Source organism: Myxine glutinosa, chromosome 4 (assembly GCF_964187855.1).
Source record: "Myxine glutinosa chromosome 4, kmMyxGlut1.1, whole genome shotgun sequence".
Taxonomy (NCBI): domain Eukaryota; kingdom Metazoa; phylum Chordata; class Myxini; order Myxiniformes; family Myxinidae; genus Myxine; species Myxine glutinosa.
Window position 1 is genome coordinate 113,046,930 of NC_136264.1, and position 21,423 is coordinate 113,068,352.

Sequence of the window (21,423 nt, forward strand, 5' to 3'; positions counted from 1 at the left end):
ATTCTAAATGCAACTTTCCAAAAATTATCATTTATTTTCAACTTGGATATAGCACATTTTCTCTTATGGTATACCTGAATTATTTGTCATCATTGATTATAATAAACATTTTGCTCATGTAGATCACCCTGTTGTTATTGAAGCATTTATGCTGGCTTTTGAAAAAATGCCCACACATTAATTAATGTAACATTGTAACGATAACTGTTATTTATTCAAAACGTAAGTTTTGAACTGTTGGTTTTAAAAACTTTATTACAATGATATTACGTAATATCCTTATTTTTTTATAACTATCATTGTTTTGCTATTTTTTTGTATTATTATATTTTTAAGCAGCGAAATCTCATGAATATTTGGATTTCCCTTGATAAGGCTACAACTTTTAGTAGACATTAAGGATCCTCACATTGACTTTACTGTATATACTGTCATCACACCCACGGCTCCAGTTTGTAAAACTACCCAGCTTTCCCTCATTTTGCAGAGGTTCTCTGCTATAACTCAAATTAACAGATGTCCTTTTTGGTATTCCAAACTGGATGATAAATGCGTTGGGCATTTATTTATTTATTTGATTTTTGTATTTAAACATTGTTACACTATTTTAAACACCATTTTGTGACATTAACTAGATAGTTTCTGCCTTTTTATTTGCGATTAATGGTCTTTCATGAGCCTCGCTTGTGTAAAGAAAAATAAAACAAGAAGACGTCATGCGGAGCACGATACTTGCAAAATCCACCCCCCACCCCAAAGAAAAAAAATTCCATTGATACAGCAAATTGTCCATTTCATCAAGATTAAAATTGACAATCTTGATCAAAGCTCGGGTCAATAGGAAGAAAAGTGACGATTTTTCAGATGAAAAATGATGATTTTGGAAGGTTGACCTTGAGTTGACCTTTGACCTTTTGACCTCAAAAATAGTTAGTTTCCCTATTTAGTGACTCAATGTGCAAATGCTGTTCAATTTTCAAGTCAATCAGATGAAAATTGAGGATTTTAAAAACTTGGCCTATGTTGACCTTTTTGCCTATGTTGACCTCAAAAATAGTTGGTGGTTGAATTCAGTGACCAGACATGCAAGTCCTCTTCAAATTTCCAGTCAATTGGATGAAAATTGAGGATTTTAGAAATGTGGCCTATGTTGACATTTTGACCTTTTGACCTCAAAACAATAGGCTTCTTGCTTTTGACCAACTCTACCATTTGGTGAAGTTTCGTGAAGATCGGTTGAAAATTGTGACCTGTAGGCCGGTGACAAACAAACAAACAAACAGACAGACAGACAGACAGACAGACAGACAGACAGAACCACAAACGCAACCGACCAATATACTTGAAAAATCTTCGATTTTGCAAGTAATAAGGTGAAAAGATCAGTGGCATGTATCATACCAAAATATGCAAGTTGGTATTTGGTCTCTCTGTCTGTCTGTCAGACCGAGATACATTCGGTCGTTACTTATCCAATCACAACTAAACTTGACAGGGAGACTATGGGTTTACAAGATGGGTGTTTTAGCAATTTAATTTCCTCCCCCCTAACCCTGCCCCCCTCCCAACCACCTCGACAACAAGGGGTTTTCCCTGCCAAGGGAATTGCGTGTTGAGGTGTATAGCCCTATTAGAATAGTGTCGCGTCACCGGGGATTATGATCCCCGATGACGGATAGCCGAAACAAGCTTTAACTCCGAGGCGTTTTTCAAAACTTGGCGCAATTATCTTTTGCGCGTGCAGGAGAGGCTCAGAGCCTTATTTGATCGGACGGCCACCACACGGTTTTTATTACTCGACCTACAAACACAAATACGGGCCAAGCAAAATCCACAATACAAGAATGAAATGCAAAAATAAAGGATTAAATGAAAATAATAGTGAAGCAATTAAAATGAATGTGAGGTAAAAACTATTTATTAATTTGAGACGTCTCCATTCAGACTCGTATACAAAAAAGGAAAATAAAAATAAATAAGGTTTCTGCCGGCCAGCACTTAGCTCTGTCTCAACAGGGGCTTGGTGTTCGTTGAACGGGTCCGGTCCGTAGGCGAAAGGACCGAGTGTCGACGCATCCACAATGGCGCCGAAAATACCCAGGCATGAGCAAGCAGCCAACCGGCCCTTCCTTGCCTCCACCGCCAAGCGAGACACAGCTATCTCTTCCCTCGAAAAGCACCACAGTCAACAACACCTTCTCCAACGTTGGAAAAGTTCCAAATCTTCGGCCTGTCTCTTCACCAGTGCCCACTCGAGATGAGAACCAAAACGAGGGAGAGTGGGGGAGGGGGGGGTGCATCCCCCTTTGTCCCTCACTGACGTCACTCCCCGACCAATCCTGACGTCCCATTACATCAGTCCATGGCCACAACCAATCGTCATCTTTGGGGCGGGGCCTCACAGCCTTGCTTGACACCCAATGACGAAGGTTGAGGCGTGGCCTCCCCCGTCACGAGTTGTCGCGGGCGGATTCTAATCTCTGTTCTGGAATGTTCGGATGACGTCGGGGTTGACTTGCCGATTGGCAAATGTGCTGGGTTTCTGTCGGGCTTGTCGGCGTGGTTGTGGCAATGTGCCGATTGCATGGCTGGCTGAGTGAATTTTATAAGAACAAAGGGAAAATTACAGGAGGCGTTACACCCTGGGGATTATTAACCATAAGCCCTATTTAACTATCCCAAAACCACCCTCCTTATGTCGAAATGCAAACGCTCTTACCTGCACAGTCGGCCTACTTAATACAGAGATTCTTCTTCTTCACAGTTTACGGTCCATTCTAAACTATACATTCCTAACTTTACTAACGTATTTCATCTCCTACCCCCACAAACGTAACAATAGCTTATCGTGGCTTTTTCCCAAGGCGCTTTTAATAACAAAAGTAATAACAACTTATGGATAATAGCAAATAATTGTTTTTACAAAACAATATCCCCCCTCCACAAATATTGCCTCTCCTCCCCCACACCCTTGCAGAAGTAAATTTTATTACAGCAAACTTAGAATGGTGACGATCCTTTCAATGATCTGATCTAACATATTATGGCGTCATGCACGGTCTGATCCTAAGTTAAAACAAGCTTGTGCCCCAATAGCGATGTGTGGTGAGGCGAGCGCAGCGAACAGATCGACACCAGTTGTTTAAATATGTTAAATTTGGAAGTACAGAATAATATGGCTATCGATCTGCCTCAACAAAATTAAATTATTTTTTGAAAGGTCAAAGGTAAGTGTTGCAGTACCACTGGCCGTTACCTCTTTCTGCTGTTATCCTAGTAATGTTGCATTGCACAGTGCTAACATGGTAATATCTACATTACCATGTTAGCATTGTATACATCCGTGTGACATGATGAATTGCTTTGACATAGCAAGGTGCTGTGCAGTATTATTAATTATCGTTATGTTGGTAAGGTAATACATTTGCATCTACCTCACCGCGCAGCTGGGTCAAACCAAAGGGTCCTCTCCCCGGATCCCAGAAGTTCTGGAAGTCCCCGACCACACCCTGGAAAGGAGGTACTGAAGGAACATGCTCACGTATTAAGCAAAACCTTTTCAAAAAACCTTTCTTTGTTTCACATACCATAACTTGCAGACCTCTGCTTGGTCATAATGTACCTGTTTTCTCTCTCCATATGAGTGATGCCATGACACCAGGTTAAAATCCTATATACTGTGTCCATTTCCCCATTATTACCTCCACTACCGAAGGTGGGCGGAGGTTATGTTTTTACCTCTGTTTGTTTGTCTGTCTGTGTTTGTCTGTGAACAGGGTATCTTAAAAAGCTGTAGACAGATTCGGACAAAATTTGGTGGAGAGGTTGTCTTTGTAACACAGATGAAATGATTAGATTTTGGTGAAGATCCGGATCCAGATACGATAATTTTAAAGTGATTTTTCACCGTCGAGAGATAGGGACAAAAACAATATATCACACCATATCTCAAAACGTTGTGGATGGATTCGGACGAAACTTGGTGGATAAGTTGGGTAGGTGACGAGAACAAGCTAATTCGGTTTTGGTTGAGGTCCGGATCCAGATCCGGCCTATCAGTGGGATACACAACATGAACTGTTCAGCCTGGCGGAGGTATGCACTTTACCAAGTTTCATTGTAGTCTCATCATGTTTTTGTCTGGCATGCTATGAACATACAGTATGCACATGCTCATCCATGTTTCTTGATAGACACTGGTACAAAAACTTGAGATATCAGACTGGACTAGACTCGTGACTTCAGTTGTCTTTTCAGGGTTATGTTTTACTTTGTCCTGAACCTTTTATTAGCAGAGTGGTGGTTCGACATCATGTTTTAAAATATTTTGTCTCAATAGGGGGAAATTTATTTCATTGCTTACATTTCTGGTTATGTAAACATTAAAAGTGTTTTGACTGGTCACACCATAAATGGAGTAGTGCTTGCATTGATTCTTTTTTTTTTGTTGTTGAACTGGGTGAGAATATATGTGTTGGCACAGGGATATATATACATTGTTTCCTGTCCATCCCATAACTCACAGCATTGTTCATTGTTAGAGGAGCTGTGTTTATGTAGATAAAGAGACTATGCATCTAATTACAACAAATAAAGCATTATCAGGCAGGACAGCAAGGCTGCAGCATATATACAATTTCTCACATATCCAATAGACATACGAGTGACAAGTCAACTTAACAAGCGTGTAAAGTGAGTTTGATTGCAAGCGATAAACCAGGAAGTTTATCAGAAAAAAATGGAAATCTAGACACTATAAAAAAATTGTGATGTACCTATGTGATGAGGGTAAAACATTAGTAAAGTTCAAGCTAAATGAGCACAAGACACAACTAAATTTAAAAGCAAAATCAACTGACCAACTGAAAAGTGGAACAATAACTAAAGACGACCTCTGTCTCCTGAGTTTATATTTTCATTCTCCCTACGCTTTCCTGGCTAGCCTGGTGTTGGCTTAGCGATTAGGGTGCTGGCTTGGGATCCTAGGATCCTGGGTTTGAATCCCGGTCGATCGCTGAATTAACACCAGGGTGGTTGACTCAGCCTGTCATCCTTCCAAGGCCAGAAAATTGAGTACCAGTTCACTGGTAATTTCCTGTGTTTTGCGAGAGGCGACTAACAGGGTTGGCGGCAGGAAGGGCATCCGGCCATAAAAATTGCTTCAAAAAGGGGACCAAGGTGCCCGAAAAAGGCTAACCCCTGCTCTGCGGGGGGAAATGGCCTCTAAAGGTTGTTCTTTTTTTCCCTGTGCTTTGCAGCACACATGGCAACCAGCACAGGCAAAGTTTGACTTCAAGGCACAAAGCAAACGGTAAATACATAAAACGCTTGTCATGTGTGTTGGGTTTGATTTTGAAGCGGCTGTTGAAATATTCATCCAATGCATGGTTTGTTGAAGTGCTGAAATGTGCATATAAGGAACAGGGCAATTTTATGACAAAATGCATGTTAATACCTTGCATATATCACGAGTTGTTGGAAAAGAATGCACGGATCAGTTCCGCAATGAAGCCGAAGCATGCCTGCTTATAGCCAAAAGTCTTGTTTGAAAGTAACATTGCTGTTTAGGGCATGACATAATTCTCCTGCTGTTTATAGGGAACTTCCATTCAAAAAAGGAGACATTGTTTATGTAACCAGGAAGATCGATCAAAACTGGTTTGAAGGAGAGAGGCATGGCCGCCTGGGAATATTTCCTTCGAACTACGTTGAGGTATGCATTGTCATTGTGTCATCCCAAAGTCTTTCGAAAATGCTCTTAGAAAGTCTATACTATTTGCGTCCAACATACACCTTCCTGCACTACAGGTGACACAATTGATTGAAGTATATATTGTGATAAGGAAGCAAAAATATCAAGCATTCAAAATAAAGTAGCAAATAAGAGATAAACGTCAGGATACGACGTAAAGTTACAAGAAAAACAAATAGGAAAGGATATACTGTCATACATGAGATAAGCAGTCACAACAAGCAGATTAAGGTCTCCTTTGAGGGAAAGCTTTCTGACATTTCATGTTCCTAAGTGTGCAGCACATGAAAAGATTTTAAAACTAAAGTTACACCATCATGAGGTTTAAACCTTAATCTGGGTATACACAGGGAACAGGATATCCATCTTGATGCCATTGTGTCATTTATTTACGCATGCTTACAATATGGTCTGTAAGCATGACAATGGCAGTTCAGTACCATTGCATCTGGCTATTTTTACTGGCAGCGTGCTATGATGATAAACACACGAGCAGCACATTGTTATTCCGACCCTGTGTTTTATCGGACGACGACAGAGAGTCTTGATATTTAGTGCCAGCGTGCATGTTGAGTGAGTTTTTTTTTTTAGGTCTGGCATCACATTACATGTTGATTTTGTGTCACGTCTCTGAAAGACCTATGCTATTCGATAGCATCGCATGAACGGGTTTTCCTTTTGGCACTACAGCCATCAAGAGACGAAGCAAAATAGACCAGGAGCTAGGTCACAAAAGCAATCAAATGCAGTTTTGATGAAAATAGTGATAAAACAAGATATTTGCAATATAGCACAGATGTCTAGCCAAGGGTGATATATGTCCGAGAAATGGGCCAATTCTTGCCACCCAAGTTTTCAATTTATTATTTGATGGCAATGTTGTTGTTGTTGCATCGTCCCAGAGAGTTCTCTCGAACAAGCCCGCTGCACGTAGACAACCGTTCAATTTCCCAGGAATGACCCATAGATCCCCAACATCCAGGATGGTGTACCCCTGCCTTCAGGAACTCAGGGTCACAACAGAATTAGAGAGAGAGAAGAGACAAGAGGGAAAAGCCTGGCCATGGAAACCGATCGGCACTCTGACCATGACCGCGCTGCCCTGACAAATCCAGGCAGCAGGGAAGAATGGGGAAGGTTTGGCCCCCAACTTTTGGTGGGGGGTACAACCACACCTAAGAGGCATCCCAGATAGTTTTTGTTGGTATGGCTGGCAATGCCCTAACCTAGGTCCTCCGGAATCAGGTTTGAGGAGGGTGTTGGCCAATTCAGACCATAATCTATCGGAAAACTCAAAGCAGCTCAAAGCTCCCAGCATCCTACCCTGAAGATTACCTATGCATCAAGTTGACCATCCTGCTCCCAGTCTATGCACATCATGAAGCTGACAGTTAATTTGTTGACTGTAGTATGTGCAAGCTATCCTGCAATTAGCTTCACCAATAAATAAGCAAAATAAACCAAAAAAACATTTTCTTTGCTTGCTGCGTGGATAAATTAGAAATACTTGCATGTAAAACATATTCTCAAGTATGGGATACATGTTACTTCAAAGTCTACATGCCAAAATTAATCTTGTGTTGCTTTGTAGATTTTTCACATCATTTTCGCTCCTTATGAATAGGAGTTGGTTAATAGTAATGATTATGCACGATGAAATTTGTATAAATTGGACGGCAGTTCTTCCATCTCTTTCATATGCCTAACACCCGTGGTTCCCAACTGGGGGGCCATGATGTATTTCTCGAGGGGCCATGGGGTAATTTGCCAGAGGCAATGCAAGATGAATTCCTGTATCTCCGAAACGATTCATTTGCCAAAGACACATTCGAAGAGAAGAGCTTGACGGAGTTTTGGGTGGGAATGGGTCGCTACCCTAATATCAGCCAGATAGCTATTCGGGTGCTTCTGCCATTCTCGTCTACCTATCTCTGCGAAGCGGGGTTTTCCACGCTGTTGAATATCAAATCTAAACAGCGTAATCGGCTCCACGTGGAAGATGACCTCCGCTGTGCCCTGACTGTGACACAACCACGGATACCCCGATTGGTAGCTAAAATGCAATTTCAGCCATCCCACTGAGTTTTTAATTCACTTTTACGGCGCATGCACCGTGTCCCTAGTTTTGATTACCTGAGTTGTTGTCGAATTGAGTTTCTTTTTGTGAGATTATAACACACTGCATTAAATACAGACACAACAGAGGTTTTTAGTTTTCACATATTCTTGACTTGGAACCTTTTCATACTATTTTCTTGTGTGACAGGTCTATTTTATGCTGTCCATAGTGTTGCTACTGATAATATTAATATCTCATATCAAACATGCATCATTCGAGCGACGTTGCTTTGTTTGCTTCTTCCAAAAACGATGTAGTTGGGAGCCAGTAAGGAACAGAAAAAAACCATGGAACTAAATGTTCATGTTGGCGACTTGGAATTCTTCATTTTCTGTGTAATAATTTACCAATTCTCATACAAACAAAATAGCCAATTAAAGGAAAAAACACCTCTCAGAATGCACCACAGAACTTCTAGATATCAAAAATTTTCTGGGGGGTATGCCCCCAGACATCCCGAGCCTGCTTACATGTGCTCCGCCGCTCGACCCTCGCGAAAGGGCGGGGGGTGCTGGGGATGTGCTCTGGGAGCCAAGGGGTCCATAACACAAAAAAGGTTGGGAACCCCTGCCCTATACATTCCCTTCCATCCCCTTCTCTTCCTCTCTTCCACACCATGTTCTTTCCTAACCCCCTTCCTTTTCCTCGTGTCCATTTCCTATTTTTAAATGAGTATTTAAATAAATGCTGAATATGACAAACCTCAGATAACCATGTGGAAACTAACTACTCCCAATCTACAGGTATTTTTGTATCACTTAGATACCATCTAAATTCTGGTTAAAATTCTTCTTTACTGGTAGATATTTTCCATGCATTAATTACTTTTTGTAATACATCCCAAATTCATCGCCTCTTTCTCTTATCTTCATCACCATCACACCAGGCTCCCTATCCAAGCCACTTTTTTACCAACGTCAATACACATACATTGTCACATCAATTAACTTAATTACGTAACTCAAATATTTGACAATGTTCTTGCAAAAAGCTCTTATTTTCTCCAGATTTAGAATTCTTAATAGATCTAACCATCCTAATTTTAACAAAGCACTCCCACATTCTGGAACCAGTGTGGTTGCTCTTTGCAAAACCACTCTATAGCTGTCATATTTTTCTGTAGTAAGCTATTTCAAGTGAGGCTTCACAATCACAGAAGAACCATTTTGTTCCCTCTTCTATGTATACTTTACAATTTCAACTTCATATTCTCTTCAGGTTCTCCCTCCAACAGAGAAACCTCAGGCCCATCGGTCCCCACCAGTGCATGTGCTGGAGTTTGGAGAAGCTGTGGCACGATATAATTTTACTGCTGATACCCACCTGGAGTTGTCCTTTAGTAAGGTATGTACAGTACATTATCACATACTTGTGTAATCCCAGTCTTGGCTATATTTTATGACGATGACATTGTGCTATGCTCGATGCATTGATGTTATTACAAAACATATGAAGAAATACATACATAAACAAGAAAGAGCAATCAGAGATTGCAGACCCTCGCCAGGATGTGTTTTTAGTGTTTTTTAAGGCTTTTGTGTTAAAACGAATATGGCGGGCGACCAATGACGTCATCATTGTATTTTTTTTTCTCCACCATTTTATCCCAAGATGACGCTCAAGAAATTTCATCTTGATCGGATGAAGTTTTGTACTTGTCGAATTATGACGTCATAATGGTGGTACCTATGACATTATCATCAACATATTTATTCCCCATGGAGAGTTCTTTACAATGAGCCTGGCCTCAATCTTTTCTATGCAGCGTTTTCGGAGATATAGAAGTGCAAATTTTTTCGGTTTTTCAAAAATGGCGCCCGTACCATGTGTCCTATGACATCATAATTATCATTAAAACAAGACCAAAAGTCTAACAGTAGCTTGTAAAATATTATAAACTACAAACACATATGATTAGCTTTTTAAACAGTCGCTAATGCTGTTTATAACATTAAAGAAAGAAATTTGGAGGAATCCCGACATCCATGAGGTAAGTTTTACTTACAGAACTGAGCGAAGATCTACTGTAATCCATATACCCCACAAGGGTTGGAGGTGTGCTCATTTACCAAGCAGCCAGCTGGCGCTTGCCAAGCCGGCCGTTCCATAAGGGTTTTGAATGGAGTACTTGCTCGAATGCTTTAACCACTTGGCGATCTCTCCACAAGAAACTTGGTAAATGAACACACACCAAATGTTCTTGAGACCCGACCATAGAGAGACTGTAATCTATATACACCAAAGAGGAATGACCTTTCCTGTTGCTCTCGAAGTGAGTTTGGTGTTTACGCCGTAATGACATATACGTAATGACGTAGCATGACGGCCGGACACAAAACTGCCGCTCCTTTAATATATATCTATATATATAAAACACAGTTTGTGTGTGTGTGTGTGTGTGTGTAATGTTACCGATAGACTCCTAAACGGAGAGGCTTACGTGCTTGATATTTGGCATAGACATGGCCATTGAGCCTGGGACGAACATGGCCGAACTCAAAATATTTGACGATCCATATTTTTTATTCATATTTACCTCAGCGCATTTCAGCGCACGGAATCAACGGAATCAGAGCAGGTGGGCGCTGATTCGCTCAGAGCGATCACGTGATGACGCTATGACGCTATGAACGCTATGACGCTTTGAACGCTATGATGCTATGAACGATATGACGCTATGAACGCTATGACGCTATGAACGATATGACACTATGAACGCTATGACGCTATGACACTATGAAAAAAAAAATCGCTATGACGCTATGAAACGCTATGAACGCTATGAACGCTATGACGCTATGAAACGCTATGACGCTATGAACGATATGACGCTATGGAAAAAAAAATCGCTATGACGCTATGAAACGCTATGAACGCTATGACGCTATGAACGCTATGACGCTATGACGCTATGAAAAAAAATCGCTCGCTTTACCAAGGGGCTCGCTCTCCCCCCGTTCCCCTCCCTCCCCTTCCCCATCCCCTCCCCCCCCCCCCCCCCCGCCCTGCAATGCCGGGTACTTCTGCTAGTATAATATATAAGATATATATACACAAAGAATTAAGTTCAGCACCCCCCCGTTTTTTTACAACCTCGCACATTACAAGTTTGTTGTCGTCAAAACAGTGTAATATACCCATGATATTGCTATATTTTCTGGAGAAGTGATATTATGGTCACATAAAAACATAACAATCATGCCGTTTTCAATATTTTATTCTGAATAATTTAAGGTGAAATTTTTTGGGAATTTTAGGCATATTTTCACCTCAATTTAAGTATGGAGCTATAGGTCCATCACGGACAGTGTGGATGACGTTTATGTTTTCTAACGTACAGTCATTGTTCTGAGAAGACCTCTAGCGATCTTTGCGTCAATAACGTGTGTAGGACCCACGTGATCGGATCACTGACTCAACCCTACGTCTCATAGACCCTGTAAGCCGTCGTATGCGTTGCTGTGGCAGGTTGTTCCATTCCCGATGTAATGCACGTTCCAATTCATCCCTTAGAATATATGCCAATGTATACATATACACAAAGAATATATATTAGGGGGTGCTTAACTTAATTCTTTGTGTAGGGGTGCTTAACTTAATTCTTTGTGTATATTTAACCTCCAGTACGTTTGCAGTCACTACAAAGGGATAAGTGTTATGATTAGATTTACAATAATAATAACGTTACTTTGTTATGACGAAAATTATATTATTTTTTAAAAACCGAGGTGAATTCCTTACTTACACAGCTTTAATTCAACGGTTACACCGCTTCAATCCATCGAGACTTTCCATTCACGACATTGGGATTAATGTGTTGTGGTTATATTTACTATAATATTATTATTACGAAATCGATACTACTGAAACGATACCACTGTATTAAGAAACCAGGGTTTAATTTGTCCGAAGCGGACGGCGAGTCATACCGCCTAAGGCCTATACGTACTGTATTGTTGGAAGAGCCGTAACGCCGATGCTTTCGATATTTGATGATCATTTTAACAATCGGTTTGTTTGTGTTTCACACTGAATGAAAAACGTTAAGGTAGAGCATGGCGATTGTGATATTGACAGGTTCGACGATATGTTCGGCATGAACGGCATATAAATCAAAATGGCGGAGTGTGGAGAGTCAGCTGTAGCACCGCCGTAATGACATCAGACATTATCACATCACCGTGTCATGTGACCAGATTCTCAGCTCTGATTGGTATACGTTTGAGGGGACATACATACATACATACATACAGACGGACAACCACTGTTCTAGACGGCTCTGCCCGATGGGCTACGCCATAAAAATTCTACAGGTGAAGTTGCACCTATGGTGAAAATTTCCTGTCAATCGGACCAACGGTTGCAGAGAAAATCATATTTATTCTGTGCGGACAAACAGACAGACAGACAAACAAACAAACTGACTAAAATGCAATACCCTCTCCACATTGAGGAACTACACCTGGATGTGTTTGTTAGCCCACCCATATTCAGCATGACACAAACTATAATAACAAAACAACAGCTTCCATATTAATTTATTAAAATTTGATAAAAGGGGAAAAAAGAATCTTGTATCAATCCGATAGCAATATATCCCAGAAAAGGAAACAAATTACAAGAAAAGTACACTGGGAAAACTCCCACAATCAACAATGGCAAAAATAAAACAACAACAAATGGAGATTAGCCAATAAAAAAGGACAAATTAAATCATCCTCTAAATCAAGTAAAACACAAAAAATGAGTATTCGCTTGTCTCTGCAACCTGAATTTGTACCGACACTCAGTTCAGAAACAATGCTCTCCACAAGGACTTCTCCTTGGATGAAGTTCTTGCCAGAAGTCTGAAGTACATGGCAATTTCACTACCTCCACTGCTGCATCAGTTGACTGTTGAACAATAATTGTCAGGTCATCCATGAATGCAAACATTGCTGGCAAGCTCTAACCAGGGGCGAGATCCACTTCTTTGCTATGTCCACTCACAGCACGTATCAACAACTCCATAACCAGCACAAACAAAATAGGGGAGATGGCACATCCCATCAGGATCCCCACTTCCAATTTCTGCGACTCTGTTATGTAGGACTGTGTCGCAAACCGCATCCAAAACTGTTCAAAATATGCCATCAGAAAATCCCTAAATCTTCGTGGCACCCAAAATATATCCATGGCATATCTGATCAAGGCATGCGGCACTGACCCATATGCATTCTCCAAATCCAGCCATACCACCGCTACATCCTTCCTTTACCTCTTTGCCTCCTGTAACACTTGCCAGACCATTGCCGAGTGTTCAATGCATCCTGGTGATCCTGGTATTCCTACCTTCTGCACAGAACCATCGACAAAACCATTCTCTCTGATGAAGCCTGAGAGCCGTGCCGCAAAGACACTCATCAATATCTTCCCAACTGCATCAAGCAATGATATTGGTCTAAACTGCTCAAGTGTCACAGCCTCCTCCTGCTTCAGAATATAAACTCCTTCCGCCCTAGTTCATTGACTGGGCACCACTCCTTGCCTCCATACCACCTTCAGAGCCTTCCATAGATACTGCCTGATGCCTTCACAACTCTTAAACACTTTGTATGGCACTCCACTTGGTCCTGGAGCCGATGCCGCCCGTGCCTTCCTCAAAACTGCCTCAACCTCAGACATCTTCGGCTCCACCAAATCAAATAGAACACCTGTGTCGGTCTCACCAAGCCTTCTATGATTTCCACCACTTTGGGATCCTTGTGTCTGTGTACATGACACGCAGGTGACCTTCACACTCTTCCTTCGGTACTTTATGTGCACCAGATCGAGACTGCTTCAACAAATGTTTCATAAATGGAAAGGGATTCTCAAAGAACCACCTTCTCTTCCTCTGCCTCTGCTTCCTTCGCCTCTTCATCCTTTCCACCCTCTTCAACTTCACCAACCTCACTCTGGCCTGCTTCATCAACACCTCAAATACATTCCTCTCTTCTTCAAAGTCCTTCTTCCATCTTCCATTAAAGCTCCTCAACTCCTTTCTCAGCTCCTGGATCTCCCTCTGCCTCCAACTCAACAGTACCTCCTTCTCACTCCTCTTGACACACTCCTTCACTCCAAGCGTGACACCGGCATACTCAAACACAATCTCATTCATCTTTCTCGATCTATCTTCCACCCTTGCTTTCAACCTCTGAAGCACCCCACACACCACTCCATCCATTCTCTCCCATACCTGGCCATTTCACTCTCCTCCTCACATCCCTTTCCATGCTGAAGTACAACCCCAGGACATACTGTACAACACTGGTTTGCTACCTGGCTGTTTCTCTCGGTCGTCTTACATACCCCATTTTTGAAGGTATTTCATTGTTGTACCTCCTTCAGAAAGTATTCACACCCCTTGACTTTATTTCACATTTTGTTGTTACAGCCTGAATGTAAAATGGATTAAATTGTGATTTTTTTTGTCACTGATCTACACATAATACCCCATAATATCAAAGTGGAATTTTACAAAATAATTGAAAATGAAAAGCTGAAATGTCTTGAGTCAACAAGTATTCAACCCCTTTGCTATAGCACTCCAAATTGAGCTCAGGTATATCCAATTTCCTTTGATCACCCTTGAGATGTCTCTAAAACTTGATTGGAGTCCATCTGTGGCCAATTCAATTGATTGATGAATAAAGTTAAACATGATTTATTAAGAAACACACCCTTCTGTATAAGGTCCCATATATATTTGTGTATATATATATATATATGTTGGAACCCATCTGTGGATCGGTCCCATCGGCCGATGGGTCTGCGCCATCTGCGGATGTGTTGTTCACCTTGAAGGAATGTGTTGACAGAATGGTGCTCTTCAATCAGGTACACAGTCATTGGAATTACATGTGGTAGGAATTTAACAGAGATGATTTTTAAATGTTTTATTATCTATTTCTACCCATCTATTTATACATTTTGTCAATACATTTTGTAATTAACAGATACATGGCAGTTTTAGTAAAGCTTTACATAACATACTCAAAATTCATACAAAACATTAGGTGTTCTTCTGGTAATGGCGGAGGGGAATGGTGGCAGGGTAGCGAGTGGCAGGTGCTGATGAAGCTGATGGCGAAGGTAAATGCAGTTTGGTAGTAAATGTAGTAAATGTAGTTTGCTTATTTTTAGGTTCAAATAAACATACTCATCCACCATTGATGGATACACATTCCTTCAAGGTGAACAACACATCCGCAGATGGCGCAGACCCATCGGCCGATGGGTCTGCATTGTCATTTCTCGTGCATCCACAGATGGGTCAGACCCATCGGCCGATGGGACCGATCCACAGATGGGTTCCAACATATATACAGACTTGGCATTTAATATGGAATATTTTTTTTGTGGGTGTGAACTTACTTTTCAAGATGTCTTAGAACCAAAAGTTCATTGGAATTATGTTGAAATTATTCTAGATTTTGTTAATGTGACCTTTAAAAGAAACAAAAACCACATTTGGCATTTCGAAACAAATAAATTGATCCTTGAAAGTGATGTAAACTGATATCGAACTCAATTCATGGACAGTACTGTGTTAAACTTCTGTACGTTTTCCAGAAGTATCTCTTTATTTTGCACATTAGCCAATTTTTTTTTTAACAAAAACAAAAGTTAAATTACGACTGGGATGACGGACAGTAAAATTACAGTTCAGTACTTCGTGTAACCCCCACGAGCATTCAGGAGAGCACGTACACGTTGAGGCATGCTGTTCACGAGATTTGCCAAGGTTTAGACAGGAATCGCTTGCCATGCAGTGACAATAGCCTGATGCAATTCACGCACAGAGGTCGGCTGCTGGTCCAAGTGGTCGATTTGACGCGTTAATTCTGCCTACAAGTTCTCTATCGGATTCATATCCAGGGACATGGCAGGCCACTCCATATGCTCTACACCACGGTCAGCAAGAAAGTGTTGGATCATGCGAGCATGATGAGGCCGTGCATTTTCATCTTGGAAGACAAAGTTTCCTCGAAAGGCTGCACGAGCAAATGGAAGCAATGTTTCTTCCAGAATGGCCCTGTACTTGAACTGGTTCAGGTTTCCATTCAGAACAACCAGGTCAGTTTTGCCCCCTGCATGAAAAGCAGCCCAAACGGTCACCCCACCACCTCCAGCTTGGACTCTTGGCACTATACAATCTTTGTTGGAGGCTTCATGCACTTGTCTGCGCACTCGGACGCGGCCATCTTGACGAGAGACCAGAAATCTAGACTCGTCACTGAAGATCACGTGATTCCAGTGTCCTGGCTGCCATTGACGGTGCTCTCTGGCCCACTGCAATCGGCGCTGGCGGTGTTGTCTGGTCAGGCGTGGCTTTCTCAGGGGACGCCTGGCACGATAGCCTGCTTGAACCAGTCGTTGGTTGACTAGCCTTCTGGATACAGGCACATTTGTCAGTTGCTGCCACTCAGCCCTAAACCGATTAGCTGACTTGGTACGGCCATTGCGGACTAACCAGTGCAGCTGGCGATCATCCCTCCTTGTGGTTCTGCGGGGACGTCCTAGCCTCGGTATTGGAGTAGGGACACCCCTCTGAGCATTTCGTTTCGGGATCTTTGACACCTGACCTTGAGTGATGCCATACTGCCGAGCAATAGCACGCTGTTTCATGCCGTAATTTCGTAAAGCCACCACTCCATGACAAACAGCATTGTCGAGTTGACGGACCATCTCCAGAGGAAGCGGCAATAACTTTTGGAGACATGCAGCAGTTGTTTTCCACTAATACAGAACGCAACAACCCTTGTATACCCGACTGTGAAGCCAATCATCAAATGCACCTGTCCGTACATTTTGCCCAGCCACCTGTGGTATAATCCTGTTGTTGACTTCTTGCTGCGACAGACAATCAGTGACATCTTTTAACAAATAAATCACCAAAGTGTAAAAGAAACTCACCAGATTGATATACTGAGTTAAGAAAGTAAACCCAAGTCAAGAAAAAAAAAAAATTCCATATTAAATGCCAAGTCTGTATATATATATATACTCATATATACAGTCGTGGCCAAAGATATTGGCACCCTTGAACTTTTTTCAAATAACACAACTTTCTCTAAAAATAAGTTGAAATTGACAGCAGTATTTGGTTTCCAAAATTCTTTATTTCACTGTTAATTTAATATTACAGAACCTTTGTTTTTGATTCGGAACTTAATATATCCTTTTAAATCAGAATATAAAAAGAAATGACATTGACAAAATTATTGACACCCGAGACTTAATATTTGGTAGCACAGCGTATGGACAAAATAACTGCAGTCAAGCACTTCCTATAACTATGAATGAGCTTCCTCCACCCCTCTACTGGCAGTTTGGCCCAATCTTCGTGTGCAAACTGCTCCAGTTCTCCCAGATTTGAAGGGTGCCTTCTCCCTACTGCTGTTTTCAGATCTCCCCACAGGTGTTTAATGGGATTTAGATCTGGACTCATTGCTGGTCACTTCAGAACAGTCCAGCGTTTTGTCTTGAACCATTCCTGGGTGCTTTTTGAAGTTTGTTTGGGGTAATTGTCCTGCTGCAAGATCCATGACCTTTGACGGAGACCCAGCTTTCTGACACTGGGTTGAACATTGTGCTCCAAAATGCCTTGGTGATCTCCTGATTTCATGATACCATGCACACATTCAAGGCACCCAGTGCCAGAGGGAGCACAGCAACCCCAAAACATCACTGATCCTCCCCCATGTTTGATTGTAGGGAAGGTGTTCTGTTCTTTGAAGGCTTCATTTTGTTTTCTGTAAACATAGAGATGATGCGCTTTACAAAAAAGCTCTAATTTGGTCTCATCTGTCCACTGAACATTCTTCCAGAAGGATTTTGGCTTGTTCAGGTGTGTTTTGTCAAACTCCAGTCAGGCTTTTTAGCAGTGGGATCCTCCTCGGTCTCCAACGATAGAACCTCCTTTCATTGATTTGGCGACGGATGGTGCAAGTTGAAACTGTCGTACCTTGTGTCTGAAGGTCAACTTGAATCTGTTTGGCAGTTGATTGAGGTGCTTTCTCCACCATTCGAACAATCCTTCGCTGCAATCTTCGGTCAAGTTTTCTCTTGCGGCCACGTCCAGGGATGTTGGCTGCAGTGCCATTGGCCTTATACTTCCTGATAACATTGCGTACGGTGGACAACGAAACATCAAGGTCTCTGGAGATGGACTTGTAGCCTTGAGATTGTCCATGCTTGGCTACAATCTTGTGTCTGTCCTCCTCAGACAATTCTTTGGTTTTCTTTCTTTTCTCCATGATCATTGTGGTACACACAGTGACACAAAACAGCAGAACAGCTTTTCTCTATTCAAACTGGTCGAATGAGTGATTTTTATATTGCAGGCACCTCCAACTCACCACAGGTGTGTTCAATTCCAAAGTAAAGGAGAATCACCTGCTTGAAATCTAATTATTTCTAACAACTTCTAAAAGGTGCCAATAATATTGTCTGAGCCATTTTAGGATTTCTTTGTGGAATAAGCTAAGATTTTGTAATTGTTTCAGCTTTTTTTTGTTTTGTTCCACTGCAAACCAAAGAAATACAAATGTGGATACCGAAATATTTTTTAATATCAACAACTTACTGGAATAAATGGTGCATTATTTGAAAAAAGTGCAAGGGTGCTAATATTTTTGGCCACGACTGTATGTGTGTGTGTGTGTATATATATATATATATATATATATATATATATATATATATATATATATAGGTATATATATATATATATATATATATATATTTATATATATATATATATATATATATATATATATATATATATATATATATATATATATATATATATATATATATATATATATATATATATAGGTATATATGTATAGATATGTTTCCACAAGATAATATTAATGGGATTTGTACAGGTAGGATTCACAATTGATGTTTTGTGTGGTGTATTAGGGAGAAAAAATCGCACTCATTCGTCGCGTGGATGAGAACTGGTACGAGGGTCGTATACCAGGCTCGAATCGACAAGGAATCTTCCCCGTTGCTTATGTTGATGTACTGAAGCAACCAAGAGTCAAGAATGGTGTGGATTATACTGACTCTCCTCTTCACAGTTCTCATCTAACTACAGATAACAAGGTATACAAAAACAGTGCACAGCTAACTTCATTGGAATATGTGATTGTAGTATACTCTATGTCAATGCTATCGTCTTTTTTTTAAGTAATATTCTTTGAGATAAACATAAAATTGTAAAAAAAAAAAAAAAAAAATTTTTTTTAATCCTGTCTGCTTTTACTTGCTATTCCAAAGTTTCTGTAGTCACCATGTTTCTGCATACTCCTGGTGTGCTTTTGATATTTTTCTCTCACCACCTTTCAATCTTGCTTCCCTCTCCACTGCCTCCAGGCCTTTGGCCGGCTCCCAACACCGCCCCCTCTTCCCTCACATTTCCAGCCCACCACTATGGACCCGGTCAAAATGGCTGCACTTCAGGCAGTAACTTCTGAATGGATATCGCTAACTCTGGGTGTTCCTTCACCCCCATTTACTACCCCTAGCAACACTCCAACCCCTCCACCCCACCCACACCCCGATAGTTTTGGCTCGGCCTGGACAGATCCAAACCTTCATACTTCTCTCCCTCCTGAGTTGGAAGTGACCCACCTTGGTGGGCAGACCTTTAATCGCACTCCTTGCTTTACATCTGTACAACTGCCAAGTAACTGTAAAAGTCCTGATATTAAAAGCCGAAACTCTCGATTGCATAGTAGTCTCTGTTCTGCCACCCACGCTGCCTCAGACATTCACACAAGTTACAGACCTCAGGAAGTAAAGGCCCCCACCATCCGGTTTTCGGACCAACACTGTCCTAGTGAAACTTCATCAGAGCTACACAACTTGAAGTCGAGAAGTCCAGTCATGAAGTCGAGAAGTCCAGATCCGGGTCAAGGATTCACTGAGGGAAAGGTTGATGTCACTGCATTAGAATCCTGGCCAAGTACTGGACACATCCATAAGGACACGGAATATAGAAAGCTGGTTAAAAATGTTGGTGAAAACAACGAAGATCACAATCCAGGGTGGTCAATTGTGCTCCCAGAGGCAACAGTGATCAGTCACGGTCGTGAACGTAAAGGCAAAGAACTGGAGATTGTAAGGCAGATGGCAACTTTGGGGAACAAAAGTGAAGATCCTGCAGCTGATCTCATGACTCTGGTGATCGAAGAAGGCCAAGGACCTGAAATGCATAAAAGGAGCGCAGCATATAATCAGCAAGTACGATACATCTTTCTCAAGGAGGTTTTCAAGTAAATTCAAACTTCAGCAGAAAAACTGAAATGCATTAAACATATGTGGCATACTCTGGCATTTGTGTTTGCATACATACAAAACATACTCCAGTGAAAAATTAGCCACAAGGTGAAGCACTAGCTTAAAAAGGGGGGGGGGGGGGGGCTAATATTCGCTTTAAAGGATAGGATTGGTATTTTTGTTTTTTACATATTCGATACACAAATATTACACACACACACACACACACACACACACACACACACACTGGAGGTAGATACTTTGAGACCTGGTTGATTTCCGTTGATACGTAGTATATATATATATATATATATATATATATATATATATATATATATATATATATATATATATATATATATATATATATATATATATATATGTATTGTTACGGAACCGGAGAGGGCTTCCCTCGTTGCCCTGCGGAGATTAACCCGCCGTTCCTTCTATTAACCACTCTCCGTTCCTGGTCGTCCCAACGCTCCCTCCCGCCCGTAGCGCCGCCAGGGTATTCGGGCCAGAAAGTCGGAATGGCCTTCCCGATGACCTGAGTGCAACGCTCGGTCGTGAGACAGGGAAGAGACGGCCGTTCGAGCTACGGTTTTAGGTTACCGAGCGGGTTTAGTAACCCGTAGTTCGAACCATTAACAAACTACACCCGATTCTAACGTTGGCTAAATCGCGCTATGCTAAATCAATGATGGAAAGGACATGACGACTGGGAAAGATGAAACGACGCAAAGGGGTACAGTTCTCAAGACCTCCGGAGGAGGGTGTAATTACAGTGGTGGAGAAAAGGGGTAGATTACAAGGCAGAGTGAGGTAAAGACACAGAAGAGATGGGCACTTAAATACAGGCTTATTAAATCCCAGACAGACCACGGACAAACGGACAAGGCAGACTCACACGATGGCAGGAATGGACAGGTAGGTCGATGGCACAAGGTGCACCTTGGCTCGGGGACAGGATAAGGCACGGTCCAAAGATGCAGGGAGGTCTCACAGCGCTCGGAGGGTACGTCTTGCTTGCTCCAAGCTCAGCGCGCATCTCACGTCACCTCTCTCTCACTGCGCATGCTCAACGGGGAGTGACACGCCCTCGGCTGGTTGGTTCCGCCCCAACTGGGGCCAGTCCGCCGCTTCCATTGGGTGCGGGGGTTACCGGGCTCCGCCCTTGACGAGGAGCCAACAGGGAGCCATGTCCTGCCCCTGTTGGGTAACCCCGTCGAGCACATGTCCG

The 21,423-nt window shown here is 41.7% G+C and overlaps 1 protein-coding gene across 24 annotated transcripts in view; it reads left to right on the forward strand.

The window, feature by feature from the left end:
- LOC137417608 (vinexin) overlaps nucleotides 1-21,423 on the forward strand; it is a 361,763-nt gene that overhangs the window by 296,620 nt on the left and 43,720 nt on the right. For 19 of the 24 annotated variants that reach the window (XM_078776281.1, XM_068103523.2, XM_078776283.1 and 16 more), the window contains 6 exons: nucleotides 3,447-3,520; nucleotides 5,259-5,311; nucleotides 5,599-5,713; nucleotides 9,090-9,215; nucleotides 18,822-19,007; nucleotides 19,278-20,147. In XM_078776281.1, the coding sequence (XP_078632407.1) occupies nucleotides 3,447-3,520; nucleotides 5,259-5,311; nucleotides 5,599-5,713; nucleotides 9,090-9,215; nucleotides 18,822-19,007; nucleotides 19,278-20,147 (1,424 nt within the window). The remainder of the gene's footprint in view (nucleotides 1-3,446; nucleotides 3,521-5,258; nucleotides 5,312-5,598; nucleotides 5,714-9,089; nucleotides 9,216-18,821; nucleotides 19,008-19,277; nucleotides 20,148-21,423) is intronic. The other 5 variants (XM_078776286.1, XM_068103531.2, XM_078776284.1 and 2 more) reach the window with 1 other exon arrangement.